Source organism: Eschrichtius robustus, chromosome 7, assembly GCF_028021215.1.
Source record: "Eschrichtius robustus isolate mEscRob2 chromosome 7, mEscRob2.pri, whole genome shotgun sequence".
NCBI classification, from domain to species: domain Eukaryota; kingdom Metazoa; phylum Chordata; class Mammalia; order Artiodactyla; family Eschrichtiidae; genus Eschrichtius; species Eschrichtius robustus.
In genome coordinates, this window is record NC_090830.1 from 85,837,039 (window position 1) to 85,856,375 (window position 19,337).

A 19,337-nucleotide genomic window follows, 5' to 3' on the forward strand; every position below is an offset into this window, starting at 1 on the left:
TGGGACAAAGTGAGAGAGTGGCATGGACATATATACACTACCAAACGTAAAATAGATAGCTAGTGGGAAGCAGCCGCATAGCACAGGGAGATCAGCTCTCAGTGCTTTATGACCCCCTAGAGGGGTGGGATAGGAAGGGTGGGAGGGAGGGAGATGCAAGAGGGAAGAGATATGGGGACATATGTATATGTATAACTGATTCACTTTGTTATAAAGCAGAAACTAACACACCATTGTAAAGCAATTATACTCCAATAAAGATGTTTAAAAAAAAAATAGTCTTTCCTTAGAGTGAGCCAACATCTTAGTCCCTTCCACTCCCACTTACTGGTAGGTCATTGTATATATCAAGGCCTCCCATAACAAGTGTCCCAAGCTAGTCATCAGCTATGTGATGACAACCCCACTTTCCTCCCCTCAAAGGAGACTGTCTCCAGTTCTGCCATTCATCAACATGTTCTTCTAAATAATTTATTTTCAGTTTCCCTATTAAAGGGTGCTGTCTGCAGGTAAACCTATTCTAGGTGTGGTTTCTTTGTACTAAGAACAGGGCAGTCTTCTTTATTCTGATTATTTCTCTTTTACTGTTCAATGTCTACTTCCTGTTCATAGCAAAAGTTACTAATGACACTAAAGGTTCTAATATATGGGTTGACAGCTGTGGGCTCAGGAAGAATAAGTTACAAGCTTTCCAGTGTTCAGCAATGAAGAGTCACTGGCAGAACGCCCTGGACACAAATCACAACTTCAAACCTTACTAGCTTTGTGACTTGATCAAATTACTTAATCATTCCAAACCTCTATTTTTTGCCTTTAAAACCACAAGTAAAACAATGCTGACATAAAAATCCTGGGTGGAATATATAAGTAATTATGTAAAGTATTTAGCACAGAATCTGAAAAATTGTAGGTACTTGATAAATATAACTTCTGCCTTTTCTACATCAAATAATGTAGATTATTTCCAAGAGCCCCAGTCACTTCTTATTTACTTCTGACAAATGGTTTTTTTTAAGTACTGATTATAAAATGAACTAATTATGTCATAGCCTTGGGAATTTTTAGAGTAGGTCATTAAAGTTGTAATTGTGGTACAACTTTTTCTAGATAGAAGTCTGATAATAAATCCCCCAGAAACCTTTATATAAGGTAGCTTTTTTATTTGAAGCAAAGGAACAGAATGAGAAAACTAGAGCTTTTCATCTTCAAAAGAGTTTATGAGCTTTAAGTAAATTAGTAGGTATGGCTTTCTTTTGTGCACCAGGCCAGGGCGATTAGCCCTGTTAGCAGAGGAGGAAATGAACGCCCAGAGGGGTGAATTATTCCCCTCAAGGTGCTGTGAGCAGGATGTGAATGGGAGAGTTTGGGCCTGTGCATGTGCATTTAGGTGCCCATGAGTGTTTGTGGTAGAGGTGGGTGTAGATTGGAAGGAGTAGGGAAGATTCCTAGTGAAGACTGATGCAAAGGCTTAATAGTATAGTTTTTACAGGTTTAGTAAGATTTCTCTTGTCTAGAATGATTGGGGATAATGGCCTTCTGCTGCTCGTGTTAAATTGCATGGGTGTTTGTGTTATATAGATATGAATATGTGGATATATACCTAATTGTGTGCTATCTAGAGTATGTACCCCATGTATAACCAACTCAACTGATCGGTTACCTGTTTGCTTTACATCTATACTCTGCCCATCTTTTATTCTGTTCTGTATTTCAGAACCACATTTCTTAGGCTGTCCGGACCAATGGCTTCTGAGTGGAGTTGGCCGGTAGGAAGCACTAAATTGGGAGGCAGGACTCTATTTCCTGTTCTATTTTTTCCTCTCTCTCTCTCTACCTTCTGTTTTCTCTGTTTCCTGGTTTATTTCCAGCAGCAACTAGGTTCATTTAGGGTTCCAGCTCTGGTCTGATAGACCCACTGGATGTATCCTAGTTTCCTGGACTCAGACTTTATCCCTTCAGCCTAGGGATGAGAGTGATTTCATGTTGTTGTCAATTCCTGTGTGACCCTATTGTTCTTTCTTTAGCTTCTTACCCTTTCTTTCACGTGGTCAATCAATTGTCTATTAAATTTCCTGGTTTCAAATATTTAAAGAGGTTTCTGTTCTCAGATATACCAACTTTTTCTTTCTCAATATATATAATTTTGAATGAGCATATGAATTGAGAGATTAGAATGTGGTATTATATTATTGAGTCTACATTTGAAAAGAAAAGCCACATTAAATATCACTGTATTTTTCTTTTAGGCTTTTTCAAGTTAATTCAATTATGCCATTATATAACTGTGGGCAAATCGTTAAACTCTTAGTTTCACTTTTATCTTTATTTGTACCATAAACGTAAAATGATAGGTCCTCTCCTCCTCAAAAAGTAGTTAATGAAGTAGAGCACTTTAAATAATACATAACACAATCTGAACAGTCACAAACGACATGGGGTAGAGAAATAAATATGATCTCTAGTGTTGGTTTAACTTGTCCAATCCAAGTTCTGACACATACTTTCCATGTGTCCTGGGACACAGAAGTTAATTTCTCTAAAACTTCAATCTCTTCATCTATAAAAGAGTGTTAACCCCATCTCCTTTTTATCAGTTTCACGAGGATTACTTTGTCTAACCTTTGTAAATCTCTCAGCACTGTGCTTTGAGCAGAGGAAGTCTTCAAGGAGCCCAGATTGCTCACCTATTACACTACAAGATGTAGAAGTGCTTTCTGATAGCACTTTCTCCTTGACTTATTCCTAGGTAAAACACATATAGGAATATCAGATACATCACCCATAACTTGATTAACTGAATCTCTCTCTCTGTCTCTCTCTTTTTTAGAAAAATAATCATATTTTATCGATTTCAAGTCACTGCTCACCTACTGAGTTTCTATGTCAACTTACCAAACACTCCAGTTAAATAACATTCCTTTGAATTCTATTTTGAATTTGCTGACTATGGACGGTTACTTAATTTTTGTCAACCTATCTGTACCAGATTTCATATTCCTTCGTTTTAATTAAAGGTCAAGAATCTTATCCATATCACCATTAGGAAGAATATCCCCCCTTATATTGTCTTCTCTAGCTTACCCATCCTTACCCATGCCATTGTGTTATTTTCCCAGTTTCCATATGACATTCAGGTTTAGAACATATTTCACTATCCGATCTTGTCCAAGCTAGGGACATTGATATCGCCACCTCTTTCTGACCTTGCTTGGTTACCAGAACTCTAGCCAGTTGTACTGTGCTGACTGATCTCCAACAAAACATATGCTTTCACTGGAATGACTAAGACATTTGGCATCAGATAGCATGTAGATTTAGGAATGTCTTTTCTTTTTAAGAGGAAATGTGAAATAGCAGAAAGAGCACTGGATGATCCTCTGTGCTCTGCCTATTCATTTCTTAACCCCCAACCCAACCCCTGTCAACCACTGGTTTTTTAAGTCTCCAAAGTATTTGCTTTTTCCATAGTGTCGTATAGTTAGAATCATACAATATGTAGCCTTTACAGATTGAATTCTTTCACTTAGTAATATGCACTTAAGTTTTCTCCTTGTGTTTTCATGGCTTGATAGCTCATTTCTTTCTTAGCGCTGAATAATATTTCATTGTCTGGATGTACCATAGTTTATTTATCCATTCACCTACTGAAGGACATCTTGGTTACCTCCAAGTTGTGGCAGTTATGAATAAAGCTGCTGTAAACATCGGTGTGCAGGTTGTGCTGTGGACATAACTTTTCAGCTCCTTTGGGTAAATACCAATGAACGTGATTGCAAAATCATGTGGTATGAGTATGTTTAGTTTTGTAAGAAACTGCAAAACTGTCTTCCAACATGCCTGTACCATTCTGCAGTCCCATCAGCAACGAATGAGAGTTTTCGTTGATCCACATCCTCGCCAGCATTGGTGTTGTCAGTGTTCTGGATTTTGGCCATTCTCATAGGTGTGTACTAGTATCTCGTTGTTTTAATTTGCATTTCCCTGATGACATACAATGTGAAGCATCTTTTCATATGCTTATTTGCCATCTGTATATCTTCTTTGGTGAAGTATCTCTTAAGGTCTTTGGCCTGCCTTTTTTTTTTTTTTTTTTTTTTTTTAATACATCTGTATTGGAGTATAATTGCTTCACAGCGCTGTGTTAGTTTCTGTTGTACAACAAAGTGAATCAGCCATATGCATACATATGTCCCCATATCCCCTCCCTCTTGAGCCTCCCTCCCACCCTCCCTATCCCACCCCTCTAGGTTGTCGCAAAGCACCGAGCTGATCTCCCTGTGCTATGCTGCTTCTTCCAACTAGCTATCTATTTTACATTCAGTAGTGTATATATGTTGATGCTACTCTCACTTCGCCCCAGCTTCCCCCTCCCACCCCGTGTCCTCAAGTCCATTCTCTATGTCTATGTTTTTATTCCTGCCCTGCCACTAGGTTCATCAGTACCATTTTTTTTTTTTTTTTTAGATTCCATATATATGCGTTAGCATCTCTAGTCGCAGCGAGTGGGGGCTACTCTTCCTTGTCGTGCGCAGGCTTCTCATTGCGGTGGCTTCTCTTGTTGCAGAGCACGGGTTCTGGGTGCGCAGGCTTCAGTAGTTGTGGCATGCAGGCTCAGTAGTTGGGGCACACAGGCTTAGTGCTCCTCGGCATGTGGGATCTTCCCAGACCAGGGCTTGAACCCGTGTCCCCTGCATTGGCAGGTGGATTCTTAACCACTATTCCACCAGGAAGCCCCTGAGTCAATGAAGCAAAGAACTTGAATCATTTTTTTTTTTTTAATTAATTAATTTATTTATTTTTGGCTGTGTTGGGTCTTCGTTTCTGTGCGAGGGCTTTCTCTAGTTATGGCAAGCGGGGGCCTCTCTTCATCGCGGTGCGCGGGCCTCTCACTATCGCGGCCTCTCTTGTTGCAGAGCACAGGCTCCAGACGCGCAGGCTCAGTAGTTGTGGCTCACGGGCCTAGTTGCTCCGCGGCATGTGGGATCCTCCCAGACCAGGGCTCGAACCCGTGTCCCCTGCATTGGCAGGCGGATTCTCAACCACTGCGCCACCAGGGAAGCCCTTGAATCATTTTTAAAATTAAATGATTTGCTCTACTTACATGTCTTCATCATCTAAGTGTATATATTTTTTAAATAAAAAATACAAATGTGCTTATAATGAAAAGCCACCAGCCTTGATCTTATCCTTTTGCACTAATTCCCCATGCCCGATTCCCCCAACATGCACCCCTCCCCAAACACTTGGACGTGCTTAGTAAACCATTTTCGTTTGGTATTTTCCTGGTTTAACTTCCTATCTCTAAATAACATATTAAGCCTCTATTTCTTTATTTATCTACTTTAGTTATAATACATTGACTTTCCATAATCATGGGAATTTAAGTCACTTACACAACCCCCCACTTCTACTCCCTCTTCCCTACCTGGTTCTGTCACTCCTCTCAGTTCTCAAAGTTAGACTTAATGACACATTTCAGTAAGTAGAATGGTATGGTTAAGAAATGGGGCTTTTTTGTGCAAAACTGAGGTTGAGCTAGTCACATATTTCCCTGGTTTCCTCCTAACAGATTTTCAAACTTACAGTAACAATTATATTAGACTGAGCATCCATTTAAACTTACAAGCCTGTGCCATTTTTTTTTTTTTTCAAGGCAAGACCCCACTTTCATCTCAGTCTGAGTTGCATGAGGCTTTTAATATGAAATCACTTTCCATGCAGTCCAAAGCTTCCTTGTTGCTGATGAATGTCATACATAATGAAAGATTATATCCATTTATCCTCAGCAGTAAATCATTTATCACACAAAGGAGATATATTATTGTAATTCGGATCAAAGCTGCCCACTTCCTTTAGCCGGCAGAAATGCTGCACCGTTAGTGGATTGTACAATATCCTGGGAGAAACGGGAAATTATGCTGTTGAATGAGGGTTCAGCAAACTCTAGGGGTTTCTAAAATGGCTTTTAAAAAAATCATGTTTCTCGTAGAATTTCTATGATCCAGGCATGTGAGCCGTAAGAGTCTTCTTTTTTTTTTTTTGCTTTCTTCACTTAATTAAATCTGAAAGCTGTGGGACTTTTTGCAGCTTGCTCTGTGATGTCTGCAAACAGATTTGTGAATGACATTGCGTGGATATTTTGCCCCCTTTCTTAGAGAGGCAATAATTATTATCACTTCTTTTTGAAGCATGCTGTGAGTGGTTTTATCAGTTCTTTTGCTAATGAGCTCCTTCTCTGCTTTATAATGCCAATCATAAAGATGCCTTTTAAATAAGATTTATCTCTCAGATTTCTTTGCTTTTCACTCTTCCTTATCAAGCTGTGTACGGCTTTGCTTCAGGGAATCACCCACACTACCCAGGCAAGGAACAAGGATGGTCTGTTTGATCTCTTGTTGATATCATGCTCTCTCACTGTCTCCTTCTGAGAGCAGTGAATTCCAGAAAGGATATCACAGTCCTCCAGAGGAGTCTCTTCTTACGTCGTGTCTTTGATTTTAGGTTATCGTTGCCCTGTATTCCACATCTGTGTTCACTGCTTTTCAAATTCAACAGCATGTGAGTGCCTCAGTATTAAAATGATCCTAAGTAAAGTGAGATGCAGAATGAAGGAGGGAGAATGGGCCCTCTTTCTTCCTTTGGTCTTACTTGGGCTCCTGGCCAGGATGCTCTTACAGTTTATTCAGAATTTATGCAAAATAGTAGCTAGTGAGTCACATGATCAAGTCACACATCTGCACCTAACGTTTACAAACAACATTACTTCGTTTGATCTTCACCACATTCTGGAAGTAGCCTTTCAGTGCTTTGGCCATTTAAGAGCTAGCTATTGAAATTCCTATTCTCCTCCTCCAGACTCTGTGAGCTCATTATGTCCCTTGCATGGTTGATAGAAATAAATATAATGTGCCCAGGCTCCTTATCCTTAAAACAAGAGATTGCTAAATTTATCAGAACAAGATATAGTGATAGCAAAAATATTATACATTAACTTTAATCTAGATGTTCCTATTGATGGTTCTTACTTCTCTGACTATTCAGATGCTTTTACTCTCATGTAGGTACAATTGCTGGATCTAGGGAATAAAATACAGGACACCCAGTTAAATTTAAATGCCAGATAAATAATGAATACATTTTTAGTATAAGTATGTCCCACATATTACATGTGGGACACACTGATGTAAAAAACATACGTTTATTTGAAATTCAGATTTAACTGGGTGTTCTGTATTTTATCTGGAAACCCTAAATATGGAAGAATCCAAATTCTAGTCTTTGCTACTCTATAGCTATGTTACCCAGCTTAGTAACGGTTATGGACTGAATTGTGTCTTCTGAAAACTCGTATGTTCAAGCGTTAAATTCCAGTGTGATTGTATCTGGAGATAGGGTCTTTTAGAGATAATTAAGGTTAAATGCGACTATACAGGTGGAGTCCTATTCTGATAGGATTGGTGGCCTTAGAAGAAGTGGCAGAGAGAGATTGAAGAGGGAGAGCCAGATCAATCTCTCTCTCTCCACCATGTGAGGCAACAGAAAGCAGCCATCTGCAACCCAAGGGGAGAGCCCTCACCAGACACACACCTTGCTGGCACCTTGATCTTGGACCTCTAGTCTCCAGAACTGTGGGAAAATAATCTTCTGTTGTTTAAGCCACCCAGTCTATGCTGTTTTTATGGCAGCCCAAGTTGACTAAAGTGGCAAGTTTAGCGTGTTTTCCTCTGGCTCAGTTTTACATTTCCTGCTGAACTGTGAGCTGGAAAAGACAGTTGTTACTTTTCTTCCACTGACTAGTCTCAACATGTGAGTCAATTACACTTCTAATTTCAAGAAAGTAGAGAGAGAAAAGTGAAGGAATCTGCTAATAGTTGAACTTTAAGCCTCAGAGAAAGTCTGTGATTGGCTAATCTCACAATCTTAGTGACATCTTAAGTGAAAATAATAAAGAGGAATCATAGGGAGTAGATGGGACAATAAATCCCAGTCCATTGTTGGCTGGGAACTATCAGAGGCAGCCATGGGAACATTGAATTAACTAAAGAAGTGGGGGAAGAGAGCATGAGTGTCCTCTGACTTTAATGTTAGAACCTAAATTATCTGCCTATATTTTCTGATTACTAAACATATTTATAAGCATTGGGGGCAGTGTGTGTCTATGTCTGTGTGTGTGCAATGTGCACAGAGCACACACTAAATCAAGGCTCATAACCCCACTTAGAGATGAGCACCTGAGACCTTAGAGAGGTCAGTCACTGACCTCTGTCATACCTCTAAGTGGCAGAATTAGGGGTCATTCTGCATCCATAGGACATACCTTTTCCACCATAACAGGCTACCTCCCTTGAAAACTAGAATCTCATGTTTGTCATGATAGAATTTGTGTATACTAGGAAATTAATAACATAACGTTTTCTCAATTTGAATTTATAAAGCAAAATTCCATCTGTCCTCCACTTGTCATTATTACTCCCTAACCCTTTTGTTCTTGATAAAGGCAATTATTATTTTACTACCTCTAATGTGATGTTGAAATTAGTCTTCCTGCAAGAAGGCCCATAGATTACTTCTTAATTTACCTTCTTAGCCTAAAAAGGGATTATTTTTTCTTTTAGATGCAGTAAAAATCAAAGCTAAGTTAGATAGAATGGCTTTTTCAGCCCACATAGCTGCTTTGGATACTATTGCTATGCACTCTAAGCTGCGTAGTACCTTCATGTCATGTCATGTGTTTTAATTTTGTTAATGAAGTAGTAAGACTGAGTGAGGCTCTTGACCAAATAGGGTCAGAAATTTCTATAAAGGCCAAGATATTTATTCAGACTGACACGAGGACTCCTTAGCCACTGATTGTTCAAAAGTGAATGTACCATATATGGGAGTAAGAGGACGATGTAAACAGGTTCTGTCTCCCTGGTACTAAAATTGACCAATGAAGTGTATGAGTGACTGCTGGACCAGGCACCTAATGATTACACATGGTTGAGAGGAACTTGCAGTTGAGGAAACACATGTTTCTTATATTTTTTTAATATCTCAGACTTGAAATCATTCTTTTCCTTTTCGTCTTTAGGGCTCAAATATTAACTGAATGCAGCACACCTCCTGAGTTTGAGCAGATGCTTTCAAATTCACTTCTGAAATCATATCAGTCTCATGATGAAGTAATTGGCCTCCATCTACTTTTGAATTCAAACTTTGCTAAAGGGAAACTTTAAAAAATCTTTACATTTTCTGAAAATTGCAGGTATAACTTTATTAGCAAGAGTAATCATAGTTGTAAGGTGAGTGACATTATAAGCAACAGTTGCCTCAGCCATGGAATTTGTGATATATTTGAAAGCTGTTGATAACACATTGGAGGACCCTCATGGGTTTGAAGGCAGCTGTTGCTCTGCAATTTAAAATAATCCGATTCTAAATTCTTCCATCTGTAGTTCAAAGGATTTTAGAAAGACTGTACCTACAGCCAGGCTATAGGTAAATTTAATTCCAGTTGATTAACTTAAAGATCTTGCTGTCTTAATTAGTGCTCCTTTTAAATAAGACCACTTAATTAAGTTCTAAATTCAGCTAAAGAAAACTTACACCTTAATCAGTGTCACAATATTCTCCACAGCAAAACCTAGATCTCAGTTTCAGCAGTGAGTGGCAGGGAAGGGAATTTGTTCTAACACCATTAATAATATTTGAGCCTATAACTCTAGGCTGCAGATCCTTAGCTAGAAAAGTTTCTGGTCCCCCCAGCACACATTTGCATTCAGATAGAGACCTGGTTTGGGACTCTGGCTCCAGAACCCCCCATCTCTTCCATGCTGGGCAATTCATTCACCTTGCTGAATCTGTATCCTCTGTTTTTGTTTGTTTTGTTTTTGTTTTTATTTCTTTCTTTTCTCATTTTCTTTTTCTTTTTTTTTTTTAACTGAGGACAGTCCACAATCAAGAAATGTGATTCTTTAAGAGTGGTACTACTAAAGATCTTTCCCATCCATAGTTAGTGAATACCCCTTAAATTAACACAAAGCTTAGGACATTTGCCTTTAAATCAGTGACCAGCCTCTGTGACCTGGTTTGTTTAAGAACATTTTGAAATTGGGTAATAACTTACAAATCTAGGTCTTTAATTCTTACCATAAATCATGGCTTCAGTTCATGATATTTGGACCATATTTTTAGATACTAATCTTAGGAAAGATACCTGGGTGAACGATGATTTATGTATCTACTGAATTTCCATGAAGAATGTCAGAAAGTGCCACAGATCAAGCAAGGACTTTGAAGTCAACTCCAGCTGAGTACCTAGTTCAAGTACTCACTGGCTGTGTGATTTTGGAACAAGATGCTTAACCTTTTTGAACCTCTGTTTCCTCACTTGAAAAGCTGGGATGATGATTCCAAATTCAAAGAACATTTTAAAAAAACTAATGCATGTTGAGTGCTTACCGTGAACAACAGGTGTTATTTATTCCTAATAATAATTCTAGGAGGGAGCTCCTATTATTATCTCCAAGTTACAGATGAAGAAAAGGAGGCAGAGGAAGGCTAAGCAACTAGTAAATAGCCGATCCTGGATTTAAAACCAGGCTGTGCTCCAAACCACCCCACCTCTAAAATGTAAAGTTTAAACGCCTGATGATTTTTCCATTTTTCCCAACCAAGGGCTGACATTGAGGCTGGGGAGAATTGGCAGGAGATAAAGAAGAATACCTGGAGGGATTGTTCTTTTATCAAATCAGCATTTAATAGGCCCCTTAAAATTGGCAGACTTGTATATCACTGACAAAGTATCTACTTTCCTGTAACACCAAAGAGTAACTACCATTTTTTGGTCTATGAATAAAAGTTGGTACAGTCAGGAAACAAACCATACAGTTTGCCACCATTTCTCTTGTGAAGTTAATTGATTTCTGCTAGTGTAAATTTTATGTCTAAAATCAAGTTTCCAAGAAGGAAGCATGTATACTTTCTCTAAAATGTATGCAGAGACCAGGCCCTACACCAGGATTGAAGCAAACATTTGAACATTTTTCTAACCTCATATATTTCTCTCTGTAAATTATGTAAAATGCATCTCTGCAGATATGCGAGGTAGAAGGTCCCTAAGCATAAAAATGGCCAAAATTCATGTATGTAATATCAACCATGCGTGCTTGTTCATTTTTTCTCCTTCCTGCTATCATTCCCATTTTGTTTGGGTTTAAAGTGGGGAACAGGGATATTAAAAGGTTTGCGTAAAGTATATCCATGCAAATACTAAGTGAAGAAGTGAGGCTATAAACTCAACACTGTTAATCATTCTGATATAGTTGAGGAAGAAGTGATAAGAGACGCTGTGTTGGCTGAGCATCCATGTAGATAACAGAGACTGTGACACCATGTAGATAACAGAGACTGTGACAGTGAAGACAGAGTAGCAATGGAGAAAAAGGAGGTGAAGCAATGATCACATCTTCCAGTAATGAGTAAATGACCAGGGAATCAACAGATGAGGATTGAGAGGATGGATAGTATAGTTCCCCCAATGGGACAGTTTTTGTGTTATTTGTTTTTGTTTTGTTTTGTTTTGTTTTGCTTTACTTTGCTCTCCTAACAGGAGGAAGCAGGAGAAATGGAAGAATAATCTGGAAATGTAGGGAGGCTGTTGGTGAGAAGTGAGAGTTCTTTCATTTTCACTCAAAGTCATTAATATTAGCTCTGATTTGTTGCTATTCATAAAATGAGTTCAAATAAATAAATTAGCATGTGAGTATCATAAGAGAAGAGATGGGCATGGTCTGAAGTTAGTAGTGGGGGCTGATGGCCATGGAAGCTACTTTTAGCTGGCCAAAGGATGCCCATTTCTGTGGGAACATCAGCAAATGAGCTGACCATTTAAAAAGTCTCTTCCTTGGGGGTCCTCCACATCCAGGCTGAGCGCTAGGTTCACTGCTTCTGCTTGAACGCACTAGACAAATCAAGTATTAGCTTCTAGCTGACAATCATGCATTTTGTATTTTCTTATCTTTGCCAGTATTATTCTCTTTTCTTTTGCCCAAGAATTGCTTTTTAAAACTTTTCTCTAAAACTGGGCTTTTCTTCAGGGATAATGTAGAAGGGGAAAACATGAATAGAAGGGGTGACTTGTTATTTTAGGTACAGCTGAACAAGTGGGAGGGGCATGAGGGCCGAATCAGAAGGATGTAAGGAGTAGAAAAAGTGAGGTCTGCATTTGAAACTATACAGCTGGCCCTATCCCTGTAGAAAGGGAGGGGCGTGGTTCGTGATTTGGCCCTGAGGTTCACCAGGAGAGATACTTTGCTGACACTTAAACTGGGCTCAGAATCTCCAATTTCTGACCCCACTTCATTGCCAGGGGCCAGTTTCCCTTATTCAGGGTTACCACACCACGGTTCTCTCTTCAACAGCTCATCCGCCCTACCCTGCTTTGGACATTGTCTCCTCAATGATGCCCTTCCCCACTGCCTTTTTTTTTTTTTTTTTAAATGTGTTTTCTTTCTTTCTTTTTCTTTCTTTCTTTCATTCATTCATTCATTCATTCATTCGTTTGTTTATTTATTTATTTATTTATTTATGGCTGTGTTGGGTCTTCGTTTCTGTGCGAGGGCTCTCTCTAGTTGCGGCAAGCGGGGGCCACTCTTCATCGCGGTGCGTGGGCCTCTCACTATCGTGGCCTCTCTTGTTGCGGAGCACAGGCTCCAGACGCGCAGGCTCAGTAGTTGTGGCTCACGGGCCCAGTTGCTCCACGGAATGTGGGATCTTCCCAGACCAGGGCTTGAACCCGTGTCCCCTGCATTGGCAGGCAGATTCTCAACCACTGCGCCACCAGGGAAGCCCCCCACTGCCTTTTAAATTTGTAAATAAACAAAACACACAACACAATCATGATTTCTGAAGTGACAAGTCCATCTCAGAGTAGGTGAACACACAGAATTTAAGACTAATTTTTTTTTCAAAATAAAATTCTTAGCTCTTGCAGACTGAATTTACTTTGTGGTTGTTCCACTGTCGATAACGCTTCTCCCATTTTCTTTACCCGACTCTTTATAAACCGTGGCTGCCTTTTCTATTCTAATCCTGCTCTTTGGCCATCTAGTTGTAGAAGCAAAACTTACCTGTAAGACCACCAGGGAACATTGATATTTTTAATAAAATTTCTGTATCGCAAGCCTTCTCAAGGATAAATAAATTCAGAGAACAGGCAGTGGATGAATTCAGTGGAGCTTTGAAGCAATGCAGAGTAGAAAAATAATAGAGTATTTAACCTGGTTAAGGCAAGATTTGTGCTTTTTTTTCCAAACGTGTATTCACCACTAAAGATTACATATGTACTTGTAAAATGTGACTAATTCTGTTATGCTTTATTAAGATGAACAAGCAAAAAGAACTTTCTAGTACATGAATTTCTCTTGTTCATATACCTGTATCTCTCAGAAAACAAAAAATCGTAAAAAACAGTCTCAAAATCCCCCCTCAACTCACAAAAACCAAAACAAACATGCAATGATATTTCTCAAAAGACGTGCTGTTTATCACACTGTCAGAAGGTTTGCCAAACTCAATCTGTGCAACAGAAGTGCATCTTAAGACATTTTTTCCTTTGCTTTATGTCTTTAACAGTGTCATAAATTCAATCCACCTCATTGGCTTTACCTGCTGGCCACGTTTTGTCTTCAAATTTGGATGGATTTGAACTTACCAAGGTGACGTGTGATTTTTAAGTGGAAATTTAAATTTGTCATTCTTAAAATCCAGCACCAATTAGCAGGGACGTGGCCGCCTTAACAAAGGAGCAGGGCTTTGCTGCATATCCAGTCACAGCCCTCGGCAGGTTTCCTAGCCTGGGCCGGGCTGCTCCAACATCATCACACTTTATTATCTTCATACCAGCACACAGGTGTGAAGGCAGGATGAAGGCATGCACTGTGCAATTTTCCTGATACTCCATGAGGCCTGAACACTTCAGAGTGGGCTCCAAGTCATGGAAAATCAGTTGAAGACTAGAAAAATTTCAAACATCTTTCCTTATTTTCCTCTCCACACACAAACGGAATAATGCATTTTAAGTGATAAAAACCCCTTAAAAAGCAAAGCAAAACAAAACAGAAGCACTTCCCCTTAAAAGCAGCTATCTCCCTAGGATACCATTTTCATATTAAATGAAGATACAAAGAGTGAAGTGTGCTTAAAATCCCACACATATGTTGGAAATAAAAACCTCAGGAGTAAATGCATGCTACGGCACACACCCAGCACCTAAGTCATCATTACAAGAAAATGAAAACCAAAACACTGTGGTTCAGGTAATTTTGAATAAAGGCAAACTAACAATGTTAGGGCAACTTTCAGAGAACAGGAATTTATTTCTTCCTCACAAATGTGCTTCAGTCTTCAGTATTTTCTGACTTTGTACCATTATCAGACCAGTGATATGCCTGCTTTATTTCAAGTGCAATAAATGAATTTTTAAAAAGGTTATGAAAATATGCGTCTGCTTAAACAAATTCTCTCAATAGCCTGTTGGGTATTTGGGGTGTCCATATGTCAGAAGTCTTTGTTCTCAATCTATAGGGAAAATTGCCAAATACATTCCAGCATTCCAGGCTTAAAAAGGTGCTAAAAAGAGCCTGCCGCATTACCTGTATTCCAATTCAGCTCACAATGAAAGGTAGAAAAATTACCTAGGTGCCTTTCACTGTGACTGCTCCAGTTGCAATAGACTTATCTAATAAAGTGTTTATTACACTCAGAAAACAAAACATATTCTAAAGAAAGAATCCACGGCTCCCATCTCTGACAGAATGATCTCTTTGAATTCTTTTGTTGATTTTGTAGATTTCTAACAGCCAGAGGGTTGTTTTTTAAATCTGATTTTTATGCCAGCAGCACAATTTCCTCCTCAGTAAGTAGGACAGATTCATTCCACAAGCAACAATGGATGTGTCCCTGCTTAACTTGAGCATGACAGATTAAGCTTCAAGCAGATATACTAAATGCCAACCCCCTGCTTACAGAGACTGTTCGGAGGCAGGCGTGTGGAGCCTCAGCTGTATTTTGTCCCTTGAACTGCCAGCTGATGAGCCGGGGCTGTCCGAGGCGGCCAAGCAGCCTTGACTGAGCGAGCTGTGAGAAGACTGTGGGCTGGCAGGGCTGAAGCGATATGCCCCATGGCAGAGGCTTTCAGGCAGATTCCCTGCCTCCAAATTGCACCCACCTTAGGAAAGTTGCCTTGTACAATGCCTCTCAGAAAGTATGCGCTTTGCACCTGTTTGCTGAATATAAAAGAGAAAAATGAGGAGAGAAAAATGTGAGTTTAAAGGAAATTCACAGAGCCCTTGCACATAGAGGTAGATGCCTTTCAGATCTTGCCAGATCTGAAATAAATGCTGCTATTTCTGACCCAGCAGTTAGGCAGCACTGACTGGAAGAATTGCTAAGTTAAAAAAAAAAAAAAAAAAAGGTAAAATTAGCAAATGAACAAACTAGTAAAACACAAGGAGAATAAACAGCCCAAATCTACTGATAATATTTGATCAATTATGTTAGAAAATGATTTTTTATTAGGAAAACACTTGCAATATGATGCTTTCTGAAAGGGCATTTGCAGTCTTTTAGAGACCAGTGTGTTGCATAAAGAATCCTACCGAATTATGAGGGTAACCATTATTCATACTGCTATGAGGGGCATCTTAAATTGCTACTAAGTTTGCTCATTAGATATTACCTATAAAACTATAAAAGCAAAGTACTGCTGTTTTTTTTACACAGACATGACTAAAATTCACCTACTATCAATGTTAGAAACAGACTGAACCAAGCCATACAAAAGCGTGAATGTACTGTTCTCACGGTGATATAATTGGTGGCTACTTGGCTTGTTGAAATCGCGAACCATTCACAAACACATGCGTATGTTTGTCGCTTATCCCTTTTCTCAGGTGCAAAGAAGGCTACCAAGGAGTCCGCTGTGATCAATTTCTGCCGAAAACTGATTCCATCTTATCGGATCCAAGTAGGTCAAGCGTTTTTCTTCTGTCTCTAACACACAATATAAAACTTTGAGCCACAGTTGCTAACTCACTGACGGCTGTATCTCAGTTTTGTGTCTCTGAATGCTGCCAAGGGTGGGAGCTGAGGACAGACACTCACGTTCAAAGTTTGTCCAGAACTATCTCTGTCCAGGTGTAGGTCTTTTCCAGGGATGGGGCCTGGTTTCCAGATTCATCTCTACCACTACCCTCTGCTGGGAACTGCAACAAATCCTGCTCCCTTAGCTTTCAGACTCCCCCACTATCACCCCATTATGAAAGCAAGAATATAGAAACATAAAAGACATTGTTTATCCAAAAGAGTATTATGAGAACAATAGTATCATATTGCTTCTTACCCACTGGTTGGTAATTTGTGAAAATATTAAACCTGTTAACCTTTACCTTCCTAAAGTAAGAATATACACATAAAAAATTATATAAGAAGTTTTCAAACCAACTGTGAAAACCTCATTTTTAGCAACACTATTCGAGTATCAGCGATTACTGTACCAATGACAAATTATTTTGTTTTCCATTCATGAAAGAAGACAATTTGCCACTACAAAATACTGCCACTCATTAGTTTCTGTCTCTATACAGAGTAAAAAGTAATGTTCTATACGAATATGCCCTATTGTGGTCAAACGTGAAATTTTTACTTTACCTGTAAATAATCTGCTCTTTCAATGACTGCTACAATTGAATTGCCACTAAGGAAAAGGGGACTTTTATTGAATCAGAAGTTTAGTTCAGTGAAGATAATGACAGACATTTCCAAATCGTAAAGGCAATATTTTGGTTTTCTGAATACCAAACATGCATAGCATAAACTTTAGCGAAATATCATGTATTGACAACAGCCAGAGGTCACCCTGTCTGTGAATGTACACATCGCTGCATAATGACCATGTTTAGCCATCCTTCAACACCTTTTCAAAATGCATATTTTCATTTCCCCCTTGAATTTTTAGGTATGTTTCCTCCGGTAAATGTAATATTTTTTAAAAAGGAAATTTTTGTTTCATTCAGTTTGCTTGTGTTTTATCTTGTCAAGGCAAGCTGCCACTGTACAACATTCACTCCTCTTTTTTTTTGCAAATTTAGCTCTCCTAGAGAAAGGTGGTTGTTGCCTAAAAGCCAGCAACCAAGTTAGCCATGATCTGTGTTCTCTGAAATGTGAGGCTCTGGTCTCTAGGAGTTTCCCAGGTAGGGAGCAGTTACTAGAATGTGTTGAATCTTTCCTATCTTGTGATTTTTGCCACTTGCTAAGCTGATGTCTAAAAGGTATGGTTGTGGCTAGAGACGTATAACTTGGAATACTAGAAACCTTACAAAGAAGAATGGGTTTGCTGATTTCTTTCTTTCTCTTTTTATTCACTTTGATGTATTATACTTAGCTTACCTCTTTGTTTTTTTTTTTTTCTTCCCTTCTTTCTTTCTCTTTCTTTCCCTTTTATTGTCCCCTTTCCTTTTCCTCTCTTTATTATTTTCTTGCATCCCTTTATGCTTCCTCCCATCCCCTCCCTTCTTCCCTCCCTCCCTCCCTCCCTTCCTTCCTTCCTTTCTCTTTTCCTATATAGCTGTGGAATATCTGTCCAGTATGGGTACTGGGACAGGGCTTGCATATGGTACAAAATGGGTAAAATAATCTTTCTTTACACAGTCTAATCAAACCTTTGCCATTCAATTGAATATGATAGTCCATCACTGGAAAAGCTGAGAATGAGGCCACTATAAGGACTGTGTGCTCCTCAAAGAAAAATGATCCCATGATCAGAGTCACCAACCCTGAAAACCTTGGTCTCACATACACAAAAATATTTAGTTCAACAATACTTACAATGGTAAAAAAAATAGACACATTCTAAAAAACAAGATTATGTTTAAGTAGAACATTATATGGCACATCGATCATGTTCCAGTAAATTATCAAAATAAGAGCTGTATGAAATAGTCCTATTAAGTGAAACAGCAAGTTAGACAATTATTTTCATGTGAGATTGCAATAAGAACTTTCTTTGGTCCAAAGGTGGAAACAAAATACACTAAAATGCTACAAGGGAACTTTAAGTATTGGGGTTATAGAAGTATATGAAAAATTTTCCTTTTTCTCCTGTTTTCTGTAAAATGACATATCATTACGTGAATCAAAATGCCAGAATGCCTTGTGTTGGGCTGCACTACACAGGCCTGCAAGCCCTGTGCTTGCCCAGCTTCCACACCAAAGAAAGAGCCCAGAGTCAGCAAGAGACAGCAGTGGTTTAATGGATGAGGAAGCTTACACGTCTGAAGCAAGGTCCTGTAGCAGCACCCCACCATCTGTGGCAGATGGCGGGCAGGACATGGTGGCAGGCTTTGCTGGGGTTGGGGGGAGGGTTACCAGTTATAGGGGGAATTCACATCAGGTTGGCTCATTGGTTACCAGGGAAACCAGCAGAGGAGCAGGCTGCTCCTCACTGCCCCTTTGATAAGCTATCAGAGTGGAGATGTTCTGATCTAAAGCTAGGACAGTCATTAGCTGGAGCCTGGGGCAAGGATGTAAGAACGTCAGTCAGGTGAGTAGGGTATAGGTGAAGCAGGCACTAGTTGAGCAGGGGATGTACAGGGAACAGCCATCTTGAGTGTCCTGACCATACACCTTGAAATTGAAAAAACAAAACAGAACATTGAGAAACCAACGGATGAGTCCCTGTGACGCAGTTTCAATGGGAAAAGCATTTATTTCCCATTCATCCATGCATGCATCTATTTACTTATGCAATCATTAATTCCTTCCCCAAATATTTTCTGAGCACCCACCATCTATAATTGGTCAGATTCTGTTAGTACAGAAGTGTACAAACAGGATTTAGGCTCTAAGGCCCCCAAGGCTAGTGAGGGAGAAAAACATGTAGACACATAAGCATGGGCATGATTCTGGTGGAAGCATTTATTCCGTTGTGATCTTGGCAGATTTATTAAGCCCCTGAGCCTCAGGCTTGTCATCTGTATAATGCCAATAATAATAATACCTATAGGCATCTATCACCATGATTGACTGGAGGTCAGTTCCAGGTAAACATTAGCCTACTTCCTTGCTCATCATTGTAATCATACTAATATGTGTTTAGAGTTTACATGTGTTAGGCACTGGGCCAAAGGACTTTACTTGGATCATCTCATTAAACCCTCACAATCATAGTTCAGCAGAGTTACTGGCAATTGACCACATTTTGTAGATGAAGAAATTAGGCCTCAGAGATATTAAATAAACTTGCTCAAGGTCCCACAGCTAGTTAATGCTGAAGTCTAACTTCCAATCCACATGAC

The 19,337-nt window shown here is 39.2% G+C and overlaps 1 protein-coding gene across 4 annotated transcripts in view; it reads left to right on the forward strand.

The window, feature by feature from the left end:
• NRG3 (neuregulin 3) overlaps positions 1 to 19,337 on the forward strand; it is a 1,080,447-nt gene that overhangs the window by 823,020 nt on the left and 238,090 nt on the right. For all 4 annotated transcript variants that reach the window (XM_068548899.1, XM_068548901.1, XM_068548903.1 and 1 more), the window contains exon 3: positions 15,936 to 16,009. In XM_068548899.1, coding sequence (XP_068405000.1) covers positions 15,936 to 16,009 — 74 coding nt within the window. The remainder of the gene's footprint in view (positions 1 to 15,935; positions 16,010 to 19,337) is intronic.